General features: G+C 33.7%; 1 protein-coding gene across 5 annotated transcripts in view; it reads left to right on the top strand.

The window, feature by feature from the left end:
• Positions 1-22,472, top strand: part of KIAA0825 (KIAA0825 ortholog) — a 225,993-nt gene that overhangs the window by 20,308 nt on the left and 183,213 nt on the right. For 4 of the 5 annotated variants that reach the window (XM_072358868.1, XM_072358870.1, XM_072358869.1 and 1 more), the window contains exons 2-3: positions 11,041-11,180; positions 20,256-20,424. In XM_072358868.1, coding sequence (XP_072214969.1) covers positions 11,050-11,180; positions 20,256-20,424 — 300 coding nt within the window. In that variant the 5' untranslated portion in view covers positions 11,041-11,049. Of the gene's footprint in view, positions 1-11,040; positions 11,181-20,255; positions 20,425-22,472 lie in introns of those variants that run through there. The other variant, XM_072358872.1, reaches the window with a different exon arrangement.

Here is a 22,472-nt window from a genome sequence, read left to right as displayed (position 1 = left end):
ATACCAGTTTGCACTGAAATGCATAGTTCAGTACCAGCTGGGATATATTTCCTTATATAATTCATATTTAGTGTAGGACTTTCAGTTATGAGAAAGGTGAATATTTATTTATTTATTTCTAAAGAAAATAGTAATGTAGTATTTGTACATAGCACAATTCTACTTTTTTTTTTTCCCCACATTAAATGTTTATTCAACCAAATCACTGGCAGGAAAGGTGATCTTGCATCTAAGTAAACATCACTTTATAACATGTAAAGGTTGCCAGAGACCTTGTTAAACCTCTACAGAGGCCATGGTCAGCAAAATTTAGCGCACAGAGTGGTTAGAAACAATTTTTGATGATTTCTAAGGATAATTTCTCTTTTAGATTTCTGTCAGTATTTCATGTGATGGAATGGCTTCCTACTACGTGCTGACTTGTTTCCAGAACCACTAGCACTAGAAACTAATGCTTCACTACTATTTAATCTATGACATCATATATTTGAGTGAATTAACATGTTCATCTCTTGCTTCCACGTGATACTGGCTGTTAAAAGCTAGTTGAAATAGAACTGAAGCATAAGCAAATTATTTTTTTTTTTTTTTTTCAAATGAAGGCATTATATACAATAAGCATTTTCTTTACTTTTTAAACTTCCTGATGGGCTGTCAGAGGTAAAATTTCTGTACTTCAGAAGTCAAGTAAATTAAATTTTGAAATTCAGTAAAAAATATCTGACAAGTATCACCATTTTGTGTTTTTCTCTCTCAAATGTCACTGTCCCATGACAATTACTTTTATACTGGAGAGGATCTGCTTCCAGTGTGGTGGGGATTCCCATATGTGTAACATGTTTTTCAAGATCAGTCTGAGATAGCTTTGAACTGAGGTTTTTATGAAACGTGGAGAAGCTATAAAAGTGAATTATCTGAAAGCAGAGATTCCTTTGTTGACAAATTAAAGTATGACACTTGAGGAATACATTGAATCAGTACGAGACTCTGATAAAAATAGTTGGGAGAGCTATTGAGAACAACCATCTGCTGGCCTATTAGAACAGGTTTGTGAGTCTGTAACTGATTTAAGTTAGATCTAGAAGTAAATCTCTTAAAACAGAGTCTGAATAAACATCAAACTTGTAAGTAAGATGACAAGGATGTGTTGTATTAAGAAGCAGAATTGTTTTAAATAAGAGTAGGGTTTATTGTCAATAAATGGACTTAACCTATAAAAAAGAGGCCCTTTGACCTGTAAACCAGGCAAGTTCTTGGTTTTCTTGTTCCTGTCTTTCACCAGTAAGGAAGGTTCTTCTGGCATTTCAGGGCATTTATAGTTCCTGGCATTTATAGTTTCTTCTGTGAAGGAGCTATACAGTTTTCAAAAAATTGTTTGTCAAATCTTATATTTCATTCTGCTTACAGTTAAAACTGAACTTTCTGGTTATGAAATGCAGGCTTAACAGAAAGAATAGCACAATCCATGCTGAAATGGAAGGATAGGAGGTTAAGTTTAAAAGGAAGAAGAGCATGGGTTTCTGAATAAGTAAGGTGAATGTTAGAAAAGTTTGTCAAGAGCTGTCTTTTTTACCTCTGTGTACCTTCAGCTGAACTTTTCCATTCTTGTTCATTTTAGTGTATTCAGTTTTAGAAAGTGACTTCACTACTCAATCTTCTGAAACTGAAATAAGCCTGTAGGTTCGAATAGTATTCAAACTAGTCTATGATCTAGGAAGCCGTGCAACAGAATGGAATCATACTGTCTTCCTTAGGTAGTGGTTTCAGTAATATGTGATTGACAAAAAAAGAGTATATGGTTTTCTTCGAAAAATCTTGAAATTCAGAAGTGATACATGGGTCATATAATGCCTATTCCAGAGCAATTCTAGCTGAATGTTTGAGAGATAACAAACGCCATTTCAGAAACCAGTATCTTTTTTGACCAACTCTACTTTCATAGTTACTGTCTAATTCAGGATAGCTATATTCCTTCTGCTTTTGCTGTGCTGTTTCAGCAGAGCCAATTGACTTACTGTATATGTGTTTTCAAACAGAAGTAGGCTTTTATCTTTGGAAACATATCAAAATAACAAATTTTCTCACTTAAACTTCGAAATACTTGACAAATTTATTTATTTATTTATTTATTTATTTTATATATATATATATATATATATATTTAAGTCGCTTGGTAAAGTTACACCAAACCACAACAGTTTCTTGAATGGAATTCGCAGGTTTGTTAAACTTCACCTCATATTCTAGTAAGATGTTTAAACCCATCTGATTAGAACACGAGCATAACACAGATATCTATGAAATTATAACCAATCTAAAAAACCAACCTGTACTGCAAAACTATTTTTCATATCTTTTGTTTAAGAAATTCTTTAAGAAGTTATGTAGAAAGTGTAAGCAAACATGTTTGTATATTTGTTGAAGTGTTTAAGTATGTGTTAACTGTTTGGTTTTGCTCTATTTAATTGCCTTAACTCTTTTTAATATTTAATCCATTTTATCTTCTATCTTCTCTAGTAAGTATTGTACCCAGATTACTTCTGCTTCAAAGTGAATTAACTTTTGGTATTCAGAAGTCCAGCACTAAAATATCTGACAGCAGTTTTTTACAATGATGATATAACAACACCCATATTTTTATATTCCATAACGTGGCAACGAGTGATTTTTGTTCTGTTATATTTGGCTAGCTCACAAGAAATAAACAGTTTATTTAAAACAAAGTCTATATGATTCATTACATTATAAGTATGTTATTTACAAAGTCCTCTTTTTCCTTCATAGTACAAGAGCTCTTATTTGAAACTTGGAATGTTTCTCTGCAGTTATTAGCTCTGAAGATGTAAGGAAAGTGTGAGATACAGAGCTGAAACTGAAGAATGGAGTATTTCACAAAGTAAATGTGGAAGTGGTTTGCGTGACATATTTAGTCAATCTTTTGTCAAAAGTTATTAGTAAATCATAAGACCTTCAAAGATACTGTGTTAAAATGTGAAGATGAATTTCTGTTTTTTAGTAAAAATGTTAGTGTAGGGCCTTCTCTGAGTGCCTCATTTTTGTGATAGAAAATAGAAACAAACTGAAACAGATAAATAAAGAAAAAACACAAAACAGTCTGACAACATTGATAGTCAAATATTATTTCTTGAGGGAACAGAAAGTTAGATATTTGAACAAATTTTATGGGCAAATTATTGGATAAAATAGACACAGTATAGTCAACCGTTTGTTAAATGTTATTTATGGTGGCAAAATGCACCATTTTAAAAACAGTTGTCACAAAGCTTTAAGAAATTTATTAAACTAAAAGAGTAAAGGATAAAATTAACAAAAACTAATCAGAAAGATATACAAATTATATTCTCTCTCATTCATCCTTCCATTTTCCTCTCTTTCAATTTCCTCCTCCTCTTTTCCTTTCCTTTCCCCCCTCCTTCCTTTCCCTCCTTGCATACTGCTTAATTACAAAGATATTAGAACTTATTTTGAAGAATAAGCTTAAGGTATAAGCAGTGTCTTTAATAACCACCTTCGAAATAAAATTAAAATAGATATTGGTCTGTTTTGGTAACAAAATGCTTTCTATTCATGAATTAAACAAACAAATAGTGCAATCTAAAACTGTCTTTTATATCATCTTGATGATCCATGTGCCATCAATGATCATTTATGATCCATCAATGTGCCAAATTACCTGTAAAGTTTTAGAACGTAACGCGTAAATGTTTCATTTTATACATGTAAGAACTTTTGTCACAGAACAATGAGTTTTGGTTTTGATAATGTTTCCAGTATTGCATAGGAGTTTCTTTAAGGTAGATAGCCCTTAACTAGATGACCTATGCTATCTGTTGTATTATTATGTATCTTCCAAAATCAGTCATTACTAAGGTAGAGGTTTCCCTTGGTACTAGAATGTGGTCAAGCAGTCAAATGTTGTGATCAATATTTAAGACCATTTCTAACATACTTAGTGTAAGTGATGCCAGAATTATAAATCTTCAAAAAAGCAAGCATCCTATGTGCAATTCAGTTGTCATAGGACAACCCATTTATTGACCTGCAGCTAAATAATGGAAAGTCTTTTGGACTGTGACTTTGTTTTTTAGTAAGGTAGTTCCCCAGTACTTTATATAGATGTCTGTGTGGTCTGTGGCTAGTGGATGCTTTCACCATAAGCACAAACCATACTTTTCATTTTCACCTTTGTTCATTTTCTTTTTGTAGAAGTCTCTGGAGACTTTCTTACTTCCCCTGGTAGCTGCTGTCACTGTGTATTGGAATCAGGACCTCACTTTGTGTCTTATGATCCTAGCAGGAGGACTTACATCTTTGTGAATTATCCACCTCATCTTCCTCTTGGCATCTTAAGGACATAGGGCCGTCACGTTCTACATGATCCAGAATACAGCACAACTGTGTGATTACTGAAAAGGAATAACAGGAAGGAAATAATGAATAAGGAATTTTAATGGTTATCTCATATCCTGTTGCCAGTAAAACTTTTTTAGGACTATGTATAGAATTTGTTAAGAAGCGTTAGTAATAGTATTGGGGAAAAAAAAATCCATGATATTTATATTGCTATACATGCCTCAAAGATTATATCTATAAGCTTAGACAACCCTAAGAGACATCTCTATTGAGTATTTCTGTATTTCATTTTTATAAAATTGTCATTTTTGAACCCTCTGCTTTAAACTGAGAAATATTAGAAGAGAATAGGATGTCCAGGAGTGAAGGGAGTGAAATGCAGCCCACCTTTTAAAAGCTGAAGTCACAAACAGTTTTTGTAATCTTTTTTAAATATAACAGTTTCATTGGAAGACTATGGCCAGTAAAAAAAATTTAACAACTTTGTATCTGATCTTCTAAACTATAAGACCTCAAAGATCTTGAAATTTCTTTCCTTTAAATAGCATCATCCTCAAAGAGTACTGTGCTGTGATGGAGGATTTTGAAATAAAACAGAAGAGAAAAGGCTTTTATGGCAAGCATAGAAGTACCTAGTACGTATCTGCAAAGTTTTTCATGGAGAATGGTGTATATTAGGTCCTTTACAAATGTGTTAAAAGATTAGTTCTTTCAGTACAGTCCTTATAAATCTGTACAATTTTAGACATTAATGACAAGCAAGATGGCAAGGCTATAGCAGGTGGATTTGAAAGTATAGCTGTGAGGGATTTAGGGATTTATACAGTACTGCCTCTTCTTTCTGTGTTTGTACATGAAAGAAAGTTGGGAAATTCACACACTACTCCTAAATAGCATCTCCTGTTGCTACAAACGAAAAGACAATTTTTGCAGTAAATGCATCGTTATTTTCACTTATAGTAGATATCTTTCACTTCTGTCCTTCGGAAAAAAAACACCATGCAGTGTTTCTGAGTAAAACAGGCCTCATGCCATTTCTGAAGAAGACATTACACCAGGTTGATTCCTTTTTTAAACTTATTAGATATAAATGAGTTGCAGACATTTAAAAAAAAAAAAAAAAAAAAAAAAAAAAGAAGAAGAATTGAGAAAGAAAAGAAATATGTGTGCAGTGGCATTTTTCATTCTTTTGTTTTTACCAAAGAATGCCAGAAGTGAGGAAAACAAGAAGTCTGACTTCTTACGAACAGTTTTTGTCAGTTACAGTTTTAGTCGCTGTAAAGACTAATAAGAAGATGAAGAATGACACCGACTTTTCTCGTGTAGGTTGTGTAATGTTTGTGGGTTTGCTGTCCTAAAATGGCTGGCTGATACATGTTGAATGTTGGACGTTGTGTACTTTGTGACTCCAGCTGTGGGGCAGCTAGCTGAGAGACAGAGATGATAACAAAAGTTTTTCACTTAAGAGCTTCTCAGAAAGTGGCTGTTTCTTCTTTTCTGAAGATTGTAAATTTATGTTGTGCTTTATTCCTTTTTTGACATTGCTCCCTAAGAGTTTCTTTGCAACTTCTTTCAAAGTCACTGCCTTTGACCAGTAGTGTTTGATTAAGTTTATGTAGATGAGGATTCTGTCTGTGTCTTTGAGAATCTCTTACAAATTCATGTAGAGACAAACTGAAGAAAGCAGTGCTGATTCTCTTGCTTTGTTTTCTCAGCATTTCACTTCGTGACCCAAAGAATGCAGGCAAAGTCATAAAGAGAAATTGTAGATCTTAATTTCAAATTTTTGCATGTACAAGTATCTAGAAGACAAACTGAGGACTGTGTTTCTTCAATCCCACTTAGTGGGATATGTCCTAATCCCACTTCCTTATTCACTGTCTTTTATAATGGCAAAGTCAGAGGGGAAGAATGTATCCAATATGATTACAAATTTAATTATAGAAATTGAGAATATGTCTTTAAAAAATGCAGGGGAAAATATGTTATATATATATATGGTGGTTAAAACAAGGGTATAAAATTAGCATTTGAATAAAAATGTCTGCTGCAGAAACGTCCTAAAATGTTTCTACTAAAATATGCTTCAAAGTTACTTGTGGCATTCCAATTATTAACTAAAAACTGTCTACATTAATACTACTTGTGGTATGCATTGTATGTTCTTGTTTCTGGCACTAGATGGTAATATTTTTGTAAAAGCTATTTATGCTTTGGTAAAGTCTGGGTAATAGGTGAATGAAAAGGTATCTGGAAAATATAAATAAAGACTTTCTGTGTCTGATTATTTACTGAACCTAAAGAGATTTGTTATTTTATAAATTGAATTTTTGATTTCTTCCCTTTTTTATTGTTTTACTTTAGACTTAGAAAATTTTGAAAAGATTTTTACCAGGGTGAACTGATTAAAAAGCTTTTATTATATCACAATAGAACTCCAAAAATTCTGATTTTAAAATGTATTTCTTGTGTTAGTCCTATGTTGTGTCAAAAAAAAAACAACTGTAAATATTCAGTGATACTAAATCCAGAACAGTAGGAATTTCACATTGAATATTATCTCGAGCCATTGCCATCTCCACTGCTACCTGCTGTGCAATTGCAGACAACATCTTCTGTGCTGTAAAGTGGCTGGGAACGGTTGTGCAACTAAGGATAGATAAGGAAAGTCATTGTTAAGATGATGCTTTGAAAATGTAAGCTCAGTGATGAAAACTCTTGTCGATTCTCTCATCTCCTTTGGTTTTACAAGGATGCCAGGGCAATAAGATATATCTCCTGTAAGATAAGAAGCAGTATCAGAAAAAAAGCTTGAATGATTTGGCTAGCTCTGTGTACATACAGTGCTTCACATTGAAATATCCCTGTTTACAAATCAGAGGTACATTAACAACCTCCTTTTAAGCTAATATTAATGGTAATGGTTTTATTTTCCTGGATACATGCAGAATGAGATCTCTAGGTGTAAGAGTTAAGAAAGTAAGTTTTCAAATAGTTAAGCTGTCAGTAAGCTAACAGTCCAGCTTGGTGTTGTGTTGCACAAAACCAAAGTGCAGAGCATTATGTGTGGGAAAATTAAAATGGTACTAAATGAATAAACATATTACGTAATAGTTTCTAAATATTTTTTATGTGCAAATTATTATTTAAATTCAAAATATAAATAGTTATTTAAATGTCACCTTGAAAAATACTGAAGGTAGTACTTAACCTATTAGGAAATAACTGTCTTATTATATAAGAACTAAAATAATACACTGGCATTAACTGAATGAAATTATTGACATATCTTGGGTTCTTGTTTAACCCTTGAATGGCTTTTTAAAGACCAAATTGAAAAGTTGTAGTATAATTAGATTCAGCTTACACTAGTCTTTGTTTAGAAATGAGTTCTCCGAATATAGCAGTACCAGCCTACCCTTTCTTTATCCGCTGAGGGGTTTTGTCTGTGCATATACGTGGGTTGTGGTAAATAGCAGAAGTTAGAAAACAAGCAAACTAAACTTTAAAGCTGTACTGAGATTATTTTATTTTTTACCTCTCCAGGTAATGTGCAACTATAGCAAAAAAAAATTGCCCAATATTATGGGTGGCTGATTCTGTCCCATAATATCTGAACCACACTTGATGTCAAAACAAGAATTGTAGCTGACTAAGGTGCTGTAGAAAAATAAAGAACAACCAATATGAAGTATTTATCAGTAAGCAAGTTCATCAACATTTAGAATCACTGAATGGCCTGGGTTGAAAAGGACCTCATCTTTTCTGAGTTTCAGAAAAGTTTCATCTCAGTTTCAACCACCCTGCCATTTGAAGGGTACAATTTAATTTAATTTACAATTCAGAATGTAATTTTAATTTACAAAGTTGCTAGAAGTGTTGGAATGGATTTTTATGTGGTAGAAGTGATCTAGTAATGTTTTACTAGTAATGTTTTACTTGTAATGAAAGACTCGTCGTTTAATCTTTAAAGTAATGGGGTCTATGTCATAAACTGTTAGAAGTATAGCTGCATATCTACTTAGCTGCATGCTTACATTCACTGCCTTATTCTGATGGCTGTAGTTAGTGCAACCCAGGTGCAGGACCTTGCACTTGGATTTGTTGAGCCTTATGAGGTTCACCTGGTCGAACCTATGTGGGTCTCTCTGGATGTCTCTCTCGAGTTGTGTCTCATTGAGTTGGCGATTGGCTTTTGTAGAGCAACATGTCATCAGGCAGGGAACCACTCACTCAGGGCCTTGGCACCAGTTGCACTAAGTGTTCAAGTTGAAGTGATTTGTATCTTCTTGTACTTGCTCTTTCATTCTAAAACATTTTTGCTTTTGGCTTCTTCAACATGATAGTCATGCACTGCAAGAATACTTTTTGTATGAAGGACTAAACTATTGACCACTTAAAGCAGTTTTTGAAAATTGGTTAATGAAATGTTTCTTTTTCCCCTACAAACCAAAACTGAAAGAAATAATTACCTTGTTTTGACAAGTGAACTGAAAATGTATGATATGCAAGTCTCACAGGAAAGCCTATATGAAAACTAGGCTGTCGTGTTTACAAGGTGATTTTTTTACTATGATGAATTCTTTAAATAGTGAGTGGTCTTTAAAGTGTACTGGTATTTTCTGTGAAACTTAAGTTGTGTAAGGAAAAAATAAGGAACAAATGTATATTAAATTCTGATTGCATGGCTATTTTATGAAAACTTTTAATCGTTCAAAGGTGTGATTTTTCTTCATTACATGGTGTACTATACTGAACTAATCATAGACTATTCTGTTAAAACAGTTAGGCAAAAGATGGGTTTGATTTGCAAATACTGAATGGAGCTAGTGTCTTTATAAACTCTGAAGTAATTCTTAAGAGAAAAGGATTTGGTCTGATTGACCATGCCTGAATATAAATAGTATCATATATGAATAAGCAACTTTATTTTCAGTGTTCATTTTATCTCTTTTTCATAAAGTGCAATTTGCTTTTTCTCCACTGATTGCAGAACTACACTGGCCTATTGCCCTTTTGCCAGAGTGGCTGATTGAAGTATTTCAGCATTTGAGATGGTGCTTTTTAACTTCTACTTTTAATTACAGTGTTTTTAATTACAGTAACATCTGTTAAGACAATTCCAAGTCTTATGTTCAAAGACTGATCCTCCTTCAGTGTGTTGTGTGATATATTTGGTTTACATCCAGAAGGGGGACAGAGATTCAGCTACGTCTGAAAATGTTGGGAAGCCTTGGAATTGTTATTTGCAGAGAGGTATTTTGTAGCTTATGAGAATTTAAGAAAATGTCATATCCATGAAATGTTTATTGTTTTATGCTGTTAACTCAGATGTGCAAAATAGTACGATCCAAGGTACCTTCATGCCTTAAACTTGTTTTGAAAGACCCAAACCTGAATCAGTGTTGGCATTGCCCTGAAGAAATGTTCCATTCTGCTACCTGTAGGTCTGCACTCATATTTGAGCAAGCGTACTGTGGTCTTCTGTCTTTATCTGATGAGTTGGGTTTTTTTGGAGCAAGCGTCGTGTAGACTGTTCACTTTGGATTCATCAGTCTATTTCTGTAGTAGTTGCATCTCAAGGTAAATTCCCAAAATGTGACTGGAGGCATTTCTTTGAAAAGAGAAGGGCAGCTTATCTGCTAGTTTAGGGCTTAGAAAGTGTTATTCATGCTATCACTTTTGAAGATACCTGTAACCGTTTAGCAGCTTTCTCCTCAGTCGAAGGCTTAGCCCTTTAGAGATCTCAAAAATGGGAATAAGCAATATTTGAGGAAAAAATGTCAGTCTTGACAGTATAGCAATTGAATGGTTACAGAATAGACAGTCACAGTTTGTTTTTCAGTAAGGGCTGCTAGTGATAGAAAGCATATTTTTTTAGCAAAAGTACAATGACTCAGTATTTATAGGACAATCCAAACCATAATCCAAGGTCATGACAACATTCCAAGGCATGTTACTCTACTCCCAAAGGACAGGCTGAGAGAACAGGGGCTGTTCAGCCTGAAGAAGAGGGAGGCCTGAGTGCAGACTTGCAGTAGATAATGGAGGGTGTAAGAAGGAAGGGAACAGATATGGTCTGTGGTGAAAAAGAACAGGGAGATGGTTTCAAACTAGAAGAAGGAAGATTTAGAGTAGATATAACAAAGAAGATATAACAAAGAAGGTTTTTACGATTGGAGTGGTGAGACACTGGCACAGGTTGCCCAGAGACGTGGTAGATGCCCCCATTCCTGGAGGACAGTCAAGGTCAGACTGGATAGGGCACTGAGCAGTGATGTGCTTAAATAACAGAAAACAATTACTACTTGGAAAGAAGTGCACATATAGCAAATAAAATATTCACTAATGTGTTCATGATTTCTAGTCATCATAGTGAAAATATAATCTTAATATAATGAAGAAGACTTTTTTTCTGGTTGATATTAAAATAACTGATTTTTTAAAAATGAAAAATGCAAGATGCTAAAAAAAAAAATCTGTTTTTTACTCTGTAGAACTGTGCTCAGAAGCAGACATAAGGTTTACTATTCAACAGTGATTTTAAATTCCCTACATAAACACTTCCCTTAATAATGTGTTTCAGAGGAAAAAGCATTGTAAACTTTGATACTTATGTTGTGATTTTTTCACTTACTTAAGAAATTTTCTGTGTGTGTTTTACAGGTTCTGAATATGGAGTGGGGAGGAGAGTATTCTCTTGATTCTTCCAATTTAGACTGTTTGTTAAATATCCTCCCTGGAGAATTGGAGTTTCAACAGATCCTTAGTGATCTTGATGAAAAAATAAAGAAGAATTCTTCTAGGTAAAGACAATGCTATTTCTATCCAAAATCTTTGTGAAAGTACTTACATTTAGTAAGAAATGCACATTTTCTCTCTTCTTTCTTTTCTACTTGCAGTTTAAAATTCTTATATCTATAGTAATTTGCATTTTTCACTTAAGCATTTAACGGTATTTAATAGCATCTAATTTTTATGCTATGGTCTTTCTCTGTGTGGTATTTTTAGCAACAGAATTATCTTAATCTTTGGAATTATGGCAGTAGGTGTGATATTGGGAAGAAGAAAATGTGTATTCCCATGGCAGTTAATATTCACTATTGCTATGGGAATTTTTATTCACTAAAAGCTACAGAATTCTACAGAAAAAATTAGAATTTGATCCCATAGTGTCCTTTAAGCAATTCTAATGGAAGCAGAAGATGCAAATCATTTTTTACATTTATTATTTCTTATATAATTCATTATTTTATCTACTCTAAGTACATTCATGATGCAACAGAGGATTTTATAACTAGAATTCATTTTCAAATATGTTTAATTGTCCATTCATTATATGATACGTAGATCACTCTGAAAGTAATGCCGCCTATTTATTTCTGTGGGAAATAAATAAAAGCAAAGTTTTCATGTCTTCTCTATACTTTGAAAAGTGTTGGTAGTGTTTTATAGCTGCGCTCTTTAGTACTGTTAGAATACTGTGAAAGATGCTCTTACACAAATAAACTAAGTGCCCTTTCAAAAAAAAAAAAAAAAAAGAAAAGAAAAAAAGGAAAAGTACACTCAAAAATATAACAAGTAGCATAATTTTGTATTAAATTTGGGCAGTGTTTACCTTTTGGCTAAGGCATTCATGCTGGAGAGTCTCAATTTCAAAGAATGCCTTCATAACAAGTGGTTTATGTAACTTTTAGTAAAGTCTACGTTTGTGAGAGGTCTTTGTGTCTGTTACCAACCAGCTTCCTGAATAACGGAGATAAATCTATGCTGTTCTTCGCTGAAAAACGATTTAGGTCATCTCTGTGTTAATGTTCCATTGCTTGTGCCAAGCTGAGGGATTTTTAAGATTTTGTTTATATTATTCTTATCTTTTTTTTTTTTTTTAATATTTGATATCTGTTTATTTTGATGATAAATATTCCAGGCTAGCAATAAGAGTGAAGATTTGGGTAATATGCTTTAAGTTGTGGACCACTACCCAAATTTGAACAATTTTCCAGCTGTTAGTGTTAGTGAAATGCAGATATTTGGTGTCCAGTTTGTGTCATAAAACAGTAATAACAGATGTTTCTGAAGTATGTTGCTCTTGGAAAAATTAGCATCAGCATGTTTGGCAAATATATAAACTAGATATTGTCAGCTCTTCAGCTAGCAAATAACTCTGATTTTGTCATTTTGCCAGACTGAAAGTTAGAGTGATTACTATCAAGATGAGTCTCTGGAAGGCATGCCTTATTACTGTTTCTTTTTCAGTATGCCTTAAATTTGTGCTAACTGTTGATAAACCTTCCCTGTCCACTCATTTTTTAATCATGTTTTATATCAGATAGCACTATATGCTATGCTTAACATCATCACAGTGGAAATATATTAATATTTTTAAGAAGGCTGATTGTTCCTTTCACAATTTTAGTCATGGAATCATAGAATGACTTGGGTTGGAAAGGACCTTGGAGCTCACCCAATTCCAGCCCACCAGATCAGGGTCCAGGGCCCCATTCAGCCAGGCCTCAAACACCTCTAGTGCTTCTCTGGGCAGCCTGTGCCAGTGCCTTGCCATCCTCTGAGTGAAGGCTTTGCATTTCTGTTGAAATGACACTTAAGCTAGTTTCTAACTAATTTTTACAAGGAAAATCAGAACATAGGTCTGTTGTTACTAGGTGATATTTTGCTACTGTAATATGTCAGTTTCAGAAATGGAGAGGAGTTTAAAAGAAGATGGACAGCAGCTGATGTGACTTTTAAATTAAAAAGAGTATTTTTATTGCTAATATATTAGAGGTAGCATGGAATGAAATCATTTTCAAGTTACCATTGATCTTTATAAGTGGTATGATAACAGCAGCTCTATGTGCTACAATGATACAATTGGAATACAGTCTATTTTTCATCAGATAGATTTATGATTTTATTATACCACTGAGAATAAACATAATAGTATACAGCATATATATATTTTTAAAAATAAAACATTGTGCAAGAAATTGTGATCCAAAAGTGCATAAATCACTTGAATGCTCATTTATTGCCTTCCAACTGAATAGCTTTTATAAAATTGTATGACACAACAAATCAGATCTCCTTTTCAGCACTTTGAATTACTTTGGTATTTTTGAATTGTACCAGTTCTGTTGGGCTCTATAACAAAGGGGAAAAAAAGCCGTGTGTGGGAAATAATTGTATTTTAAGTTTTAACAGAGTAAGTGGTTCATGCATTCATTATTGTATAGCAGAGCTCTTTTTACACCTGAATGTCAAGTTTATTTTTATAGTGCTTTACCAAAGCAGGTGAATATGGACTCTCAAAACCACTGTCGTTTCTGTTTCACCTGCAGAGGTAATATCAGATTACTATTAGCATGAAGGCGTATTCATGATTTCATTAGGACTGCCATTTGGCTTCAGTATTTTCTCTCAAATATGCTTTGACTTAATCCTTGTTTTTCAGAAATGAGTTACTGGATTTTTGTTTTCTAACATAGATGCACTAGAGTTTGTTGCAGTTAATTTATTATTAATTTGCAGAAATCAACTTTTGGCTGATACTTACTATTGCTATACAGAAAATAAGGTGCAGGGTTTAAACCAAAGTTACCGTACGTACTTGAAATATGATTGTGGCATGAAATCTTTCTTGCAGTTGATTTCTGTGTGTACAGTTTTCACTTAGGTGGGTGATTGACTGCCTTGTAGTGGTGATGAAACAGGGCAGATTCAATGAGGCTGTAGGTCAGTGTGAGGTATTCCACACCTTCTTCAACAAAACAATTACTCCAATTTCAACAAAATTATTTACTAATAATTGTATTCCCCAATACAATGCAGACCATATCTTTCTGAGGCTTTCTACAAAAGCTTAATTTGACTTCAGTCCATAAACTTCAGCTTGACTGTGTAATTAACAGTAAATTAGTCACTGGAGATTTCAATGGTCTTTCATCACAGACTCCAGTAAAGTCAAGATTAGTAAGTGCTTAGAGCATTGCATCTTGTCCCATAACTGTTCTTATAAACTGTAATCAGTATGTCATTAACTAACAAGATCCTGAGCTTGCAGACTTTAAAACAGTTAGGAAGGTGCCTCAATCAGAATGTCAGTATGTTGTTTTCCAGTTCTTTTGGTTGTTGATTATAGCCTCGCCACTGTGCACAGAAACAATTCTCACTACTGATACTTCACAACAAAAGGATGGTAAATTCAGACAGGTATTAAGTACTGATACATTTTTCTGCATCAGAATTGTAGTATGCATGGGCTTGTGTGTTTTTAAATTGTGAAGTGCTGCAGTGTGGGAGATGGAGAGGTCTTGTCTTTCCCGTTTTTATTTGAAGAAAATTTTTCCTCTCTGAAGATTTCAGGTAGAAGCCATACTTCACTGTCTTATTATTCAATAGAAGTAGAAAAGTTTTGGGATCTCCCTCCAAAATCCCTAGTAGTCATTGAGTATTTCTGAGAATTAACAACTACAGCCAACATTAAACAAAAAATATTTACAATGGCCACATGGAACTATTATTTGTCACAGAGAAAAACCCCAACACTCTGTCGGGTTTTTACAGCTTACTTGCTGTAAAAGTGCATTCCTGTAGTGTTTAACAGAAAGTATAGTATTTTTCAAGGCACTAGAATAAAGTTAATGAATGTATTGTCAAAATTGTACCTCTTTAGCCACTGCCAGGTGCTAATTGCTAGAAAAGAATAATAGAACTAAGAAGATAATGTGATCTTATTCATATGCAGTTTGTGTTGTCTTTGTTCCTTATCATTGAGTTCAGACAGTTGTTTCTTACCATTTCTGTAGATTTCTTGCTAGGAACTATAATAAGGAAAATGCCCATGAGAATTACACTGCTAAAAGATTCTCTGGACATTGTTTTACTACTGAAAAGTGTATGACCGATCTTCTGTTGCAGGTTTCCAATTGATGTGATTGATTTTACTTGAAATGCTGTGTATCGCTAGCAATCAACCTTGTCAAGAAATATAAATGACAATAACATAGAAATATAAAGTTTGTACTTCTGTCTTCAGAAGATGATGGAAATAATTATTTCCTTAATTTTAAAGCAATCTACCTGTTCTTAGTAAAATACATGTAAACTCTGATGGTTAAGAAGCTCTTAAGCATAAGTAACATGAAGTTTAAAGATTGTTTCAGTTTATAGCTTAGCAACTTAAATTTAACCAATCTCAGTGTCATTTTATGGCTGTTCCATATTCTATATAAAATGAATTGAAACAGTGCTCTTTAGGAATTCAAAGGAGTTAGATCATTCTTCAACTCACTGTAACACTTCCAAGCTTAGCTTAGAGTCTAAAGAAAAAAACCACCTCAGCTGTAAGGAGGAGAAACCATTTCAGTGAAATCACAGTTTTACTGGCATAATCTAACGGCCTTCTATGATGGACTGACCACGTTGTTGGACAAAGGGAAGACAACTGATCTACCTGGACTTCTGCCAGGTCTTTGACATGGTCCCTCACCGTCACGTTTTCTCTAAATTGGAAAGTTTTGGGTTTGAAGGGTGGACTCCTTGGTCGACAAGTAATCCAACCCAAGCCATTCTGTGATTCTGTGATTGCATGAGTCTAGGATGGTAAACAAGTAATTCTAACTGCAAGCACTGATGTACCCCTCCCTCAGAGGCTCAAGTTATTATTCATGTGGGTCTAAAGATGTCTTGAAAAATCAGTCAATTCAAAAAAAGAAAATCCATAGGTGTGTAACTTTCAGATTGTTTTGCTGCTGAGAAAGGTTAAATTTTCCTCTTAGTTTTTCCACTACTTAGTATATCAGTGGCTACTTTATTTGAATTGTTGAATTGTTTCAAAGACACGCAGAAACATTCATGCAGTAGAAATTAACTGAGAGCTAAGATACTATCTGATTTAAATCCTTGTGTCACAAACTTCTAATTAGGATGGAAATATTCTGCTAAATATTAACATTGTTTCCTGTTTTTGTTTGTAGTTTTTTTTTTTTCCTGTGACATCTCCTAGTGACCATCCTTAGAAACATGCAAAAAATTTGTTGGACAATACACAGCTTTTCTAACATTGTGCCAATAAGCTGATTTTTAATAGAAACCTTAAAGTTTCTGGTTGGGTCCAGCAATGTCTTAGACATTTAAAACATTCACTGAATGCCTTGTCATACCACCAGGTTTAAGAGTTTCTGAAGGTATTCTGAAAAAACAAGCAACACAGTGCATATGGAGCAGGAAAAAGACTTATTTTCTATTAATACTCCAAATTTTGTCTCCCTGATAACAGATGGGGTTGCATACAGCCGTGGTTGTATTTTTTCTGTTGACCGCACATGATACAAAGATAATTCCTGGTCCTATCATTGCATACCGATTATCAGTTGATTTCATCTGGATTTACACCTGTTCGTTCAAAAAACAGGGATTATTTAAACGAAGTTTTAATTAGAATTTAAATTTTAATTAAAATGTGCTTTCAGTTAACTTTCAGTGAAAGAGGATTATTTGGAAAAAAATTGAATGTACCCTTCTTACAACTGTAACTTTAAGAATATAATTTATAATGTACATTAAGCACATTTTTTACATCAAGATCATTTATTTTATTTATTTTTAAAAAAAATTCAACAAATTTTGAAAACAGACTAATTTTCTACACTGATAGTAAATTATAAAGCTTTAGATACTGACTTGTCCAGTGAGAATGATCTTAATCCTGTTCGGAGGAAATCTCTTTTTAATACTCAGATAATATGTATGAAATCTGTATTTTTCTCCAGAAGTATCCAAATTCCTAAATATTTTATTTAATAATATATGTATTTTAAAGGAGTAAGCATGCATAATTAATCATGTTCATGTAATACTATACGTTGACAAAAATCTTAGAAGTGAGAAATACCAATATTTTTGAGATCATGTTTAGCTACAGTATGGTGTAAGCAAGTGGTGTGAAACTGTTTTTGTTTAATGGAAAACAGTTTTAGTACAAACACCCTGTTTATTTTATTGAGATAGAAGGATTAAACAAAATGATTAGAATTATCATGGTTTGTAACACAGCGTCCAATGAAATTAATCCACCTGATCCCCTTATCAGTCTTCAGAAAAACTGCTGAAACGTCCAGTGTTGCGAAGGCTGTAGTCTTTTCATAGTCCATAGTTTCTCAAAGATAAAAGTAAAAATTGGTTCCTAACTGAAGAACATTGGCAGAGACCAACCACAGTAGTGCCTTTTGCAGTTCATGTTGATATCTTTCTTTGGTGTGGTTGACTGAGGTACCTCAGCATGACACAAGAAAAGCCTTAGTTTGTGTCCCAGGAGTCAAGGTATATGCTTTGTAGTCCTGGGAACATGTTTCACAAGCTGAAAAAGATAAATGCCAGTCTTTTATCAGGTTTAGTCCTCATGCCTGGACTGTTCAATCAAGAGCCTGACTGGGTCACATGCAGAGAAAGATTGTGTTTCTTGGAAGTAATTTGTCCTGATAGTGACCTGATATGTCCTTATGAGCAGGTACTTCTTCACTTCATTTTGACGTCACTTATTCTCAGAGAAATCTCAAAAAGATTTTCACTTCGATCTTTTGAAGATTGGTGTACAAGCCACTCAAGTATTTATAAGTGTTAATGTATTTTACCATTTTTTCTACTTACAAAATCTGGTTTCTGAACATAACGCAGCTGTAAAGTGGTATGTCCTCATCTCAGTAGTGTAGATAAGCTTTCATTTGTCATATCTTTATGCATACAACAGTTATAACCATAATTCATAGTGAACACAATTAAACATGGGAAAATAAGCTGTTCCAAATGTCCTATGTGTTTTGATGAGATTGTTTTTAGAAGTTGTACAGCTTTCATTGCTATGGGAACTTTACATGTATTTCTTTTTTTCCTTTTCAAATTGTTAATCACTCTGCACTTAATTAGTACTTATGATTGTTGTTGCATTCTGTATGTACCATGCATTTTATCTGCTCAGTTTGTTCATATTATCTACTGCTATCTTCTACTGTATTGTATTTGTTTTATTCAGCTTGCAAACAAAAGGAAAACACAGTCTACTGTTTATCTCTGAACATAATTTAATGTGATCATTTGCTTACTGTTTCACACTGATTTTCAGAACTGGCAATTCAAACTAACAGAATTAGTTCCCAAAAGTAAGGATGAGAGTGATTCATTTTATTGCTGCTGATCAGAATGTGGCAACTATAGGGAATTTAGGGTACACTGTACAGTATCTGTAAGAAAAATCAAGTGTAAATCAATCAGTAAAAGAGAGAATCTAGTTGACAGATCAAATAAATACTTCTTCCACATGCTGAAAACAGTACTACACACACTGTCAAATGACAAAATATGAAAGCTGCTCCAAAAGTAATGCTTCCTATTCTGTTATGTTGGCCCACAGCATCAGAGGAGGATATTGGTGGTGTGGCTGTAGAGGTTGAACCTTTCCACCAGTATCCCATTACACGTTGTTGCCATGCAACAGATGGCAGCAGAAAATGAATCTTTCTATCCAGATAGGTTATTCTAAAGAAAATGTTGATATTTTACTCAAGGTTAGAAATTGAAGAAGTTGTATTAGTTGTATTGCATTTGTTTTTGAAAAGTAAAGATCTCTAAGCTAGTGTTTTTGTCCTTGTTTATACACTTTGATTTGTTTCTCAGTTTCATATCCTTACTCTTCTCCGACCCTCATTCATCTTCTCTTTTTTAATTTTCATGTCTTTGCAAAAAATATTCATTTTCAAGTATTAAGAGAGCATTTTGAGAAAAGCAAGCATGTTTCATCTATATAAAACAAAAGGGCAAGTGACAGTACAAGAAGCCTTCATGTTTGGCTGATGTCATGAAAATAGGAAGCAACATGATCAAAAGTATCTTGCAGTGAAATGTCTGAGTGTTGAGCTGAGTGTTAACTATTGGTACTATTTCTTCTACTATGGTAGTATAAATAAATGAATTTTAATTTGCATCAGCTCTTATTTCCTTTATCAGCTCCAGGAATATAAATAACTACCATACAATTGTAGTGACAATTACTTTTCATTGCAGTAAACCAAAATTCAGTCTTAGGTGATGGCACTGTTTGTTTTAAACATAGGAATTTAAATACCATTTTTCTAATGGAAACTATAATAAACATTAAGTATTTCTTTTAAGAAAAGTAGTTCTCAAAGAGTGAAAAGGTATTTTGGTAGGAAATGATGTAGAATGTGATTGTTTCTAGATTTTCCTATTTTGTTCTTTCTATGTAGGTACCCATAACAATGGTAAGAAAATCTTTTTAGATATAAGGCTTCTGATTTTTACAACTGCAATCACAGTAATTACCATATCAACCACACATCGTTTCACAGACAGGAATACAGGGTGTGGATCAGCTACTTGCAAATGAACTGTTTTCTTTCAAATACTCTAATAACAACAAGAAAAAAGATCTGATTTCTCAGCAGAATTGACTCTAAAATCCTTCACAGCATTTGCTGTGATGTGTCAGATGGTCTTTATGAAGTTGTTAATGTATCTGATGTACTGTAAAAGAACCACTGATTGCTAGAATCAAACATTCAACTTTGTATATGATAGTTGATTCAGTTTATATTTGTTTCTTTGGCTAATTAAGCCCCGAGGAGCAGATCTCAAGTTGAGCAATGTCTTACTCACCAATTTCTTTACTAGAAATTACAAGATTATTTGAGAACCTATTCACATATATATCTTAAGATTAATGCTGGAATCTCAAGCCTCATTTTGAGTAATTTGTTTAGAAGAAGGAATCGGGTTACACATTAATTTGAAGTAGTTGTTCTTTTTGCGATATGGAATATATAGAACGCTTTCATATATACATATTTTTTTTTATTTTTTTTTTCTAGCATGGAACAATGTCTTAAAGACCTGCAATCAGAAGTAAATGAAATATGTACTGATGAAATACTACAAAGCACAGATGACTGCCTTCAGTGGTTAAACAACTGTAATTTTGTTTCTCTCCGTCCTTCATCTACACATCATGGAGAGCTGATGGAGTTCCTTAGGACTCTGGTAAAAAATATTTACTGAAGAATGTACAGTTTGGGAAAGTTGGTTATTGTTTTAGTTGTTTTTTTTCTTGTCTTGTAGCTTTGTGTCAGTCTTCACTGTGGTTAGTATAATTCAGAAATTTTACTATAAAGTTTAGTACCATCTGCTTGTGTTTCCTTCTGATCATGTCCAAGCTACACAAATTTGAGGTAAAATATTTTTACTGATCATTCCACATGTTGGGCACTGCTAGGGCTGTTTTGTAAACACATGTAGATGAAAACATATGAAGTTAACTGTCTATGGACGGCCTGCTATGGCTTGTTCTTCACATGTATCAATATGAATTTTATACTTCTGATACAGATTATTGTACTTTATGTATTATTCAACCATTAACCTTCTGCCTGCTTTTACCAATTTGAAATGTGAAAGCTATATTCATTTTTCCAGCAAGTGCAATTGAACTTTTTCATTTCAGTGAAAAAAATTATGATCTTGAAAGTCATTTTTATCCAGACTTTGTAGCAAAGTTAGTCTTAGAATATAGATGAGGAAGTAGAATTTTGAAAACTAAATTTACTAGATATGTGAAGGGGGATAACTAAATAAATAGCAGCCTGCAATTTTGTATGTTAACCATATGTGTGTGTGATTGTATGGCATGCATATATGCAGGTGTCTACATAAATGTAAACCTTATTCTGGATTGCTTCTTTATTGTGGTTCCATTGTAGCACAGCAACATCTCTAGGCTAAGATTCTCTGTATTGGTAGAGGAAATCTACTTACAAGAAGTGCAGTATTTTTTTCCTTTGGGATTTCTTCTGGCTAAAGCTTAAGCTTCTTCAAATCACTTTGTTTATTTTGATTCATGAAACTGGCTGTTGATCTATCAATCACTTAGCATCCACTGAATTCATGATTTATAGCCATGGATCATTTAAGATTTTTCCAAGTATGAAGTTCTAGAAACAGCATGTCTTTAATGTTCATGTGGTGAGGAAGTGATTTAGACCCTGTCTGACACAGATCATCAGTTCAAATGTTGCTATTAATAATCACCCTGCTCAAGAGTCAAGCTGCTACTTGTCATACCTGTTCTAGACAAAATGAGAGAATCCTATGCTGACTTGCAAAGTTTTTTGTTACCCCTCTTAGTCTAGTTAGATCCTTTCTTAACACCCTTAGGAAAGGTGATGGCATTGGTGGCTTACATACCTTTGCCCACTCCCTGCATTCACATCTGCCAGGTCTATTCAAGCCATATGCCTGAACACCAGGTGGCAGCATTTGTTTGGGAAATTCCAAAATGTCTCCATCTCTGGAATACCTTGGGTACATCATATACAAAATTTGCTTTCTAGTTCATCAGCTTCCCAAGAGTCTACAGACTTCATGTTAGTCTAGCTGTTGGCTGTAGAGGTCAGTTAAACTTTGGGAATAGTTCTCTGGTAGGCTGCTAAACAGAGAGTGAAGCCTGAGATGCCTTAAAACATTTTGCTACACAGCTTATGAGGAGAAAAACTGTGCAGCCTTGGAACTGGGACATCTCTGCTTCCAGGCTCTTAGCTTCTCAGATAATCCAGCCTGTTGTGTAGATGGGACTACAGATGAAAAACGTATATGTATTAGCATAAGCAGTCCTTCCGTAGGGAATTAGATTCACAGTAGATAACCCTTAGCTCCATAAACACAAATGTATTAAGCTGTTTCCAGTAGTATTCAGCATTAATGAGATTATTACGATTTGACCTTTCTTAACTGAGTATTTCCATCCACTGAGTTAATTACTCAGTTAACTTAATTAAAAGCTTGCAAGTGACAAATGAAGTAACATACAATATATCTTCAATAAGATTAACATTCCTTTTGTCTCAGGACAGTTTTTCTGTTTGTTATTACACCTCATCCTGTATGTCTGTATGTTTGTTTTGCTGGGAATTTCATTTAACTTCTACGTGGCTGGAACAATTTTTTAAAAATAATGCCAGGTTTCATTTATGTAGTGGTTAATGAGCTGTATTTAGTTTTATGATTAGGATTGTGATATTCTCAACCATTTGTAA

Source organism: Excalfactoria chinensis, chromosome Z (genome assembly GCF_039878825.1).
Source record: "Excalfactoria chinensis isolate bCotChi1 chromosome Z, bCotChi1.hap2, whole genome shotgun sequence".
Lineage (NCBI taxonomy): Eukaryota > Metazoa > Chordata > Aves > Galliformes > Phasianidae > Excalfactoria > Excalfactoria chinensis.
Note: the sequence above shows the minus strand (reverse complement) of the source record. Positions and strands in the feature narration are given on the sequence as shown.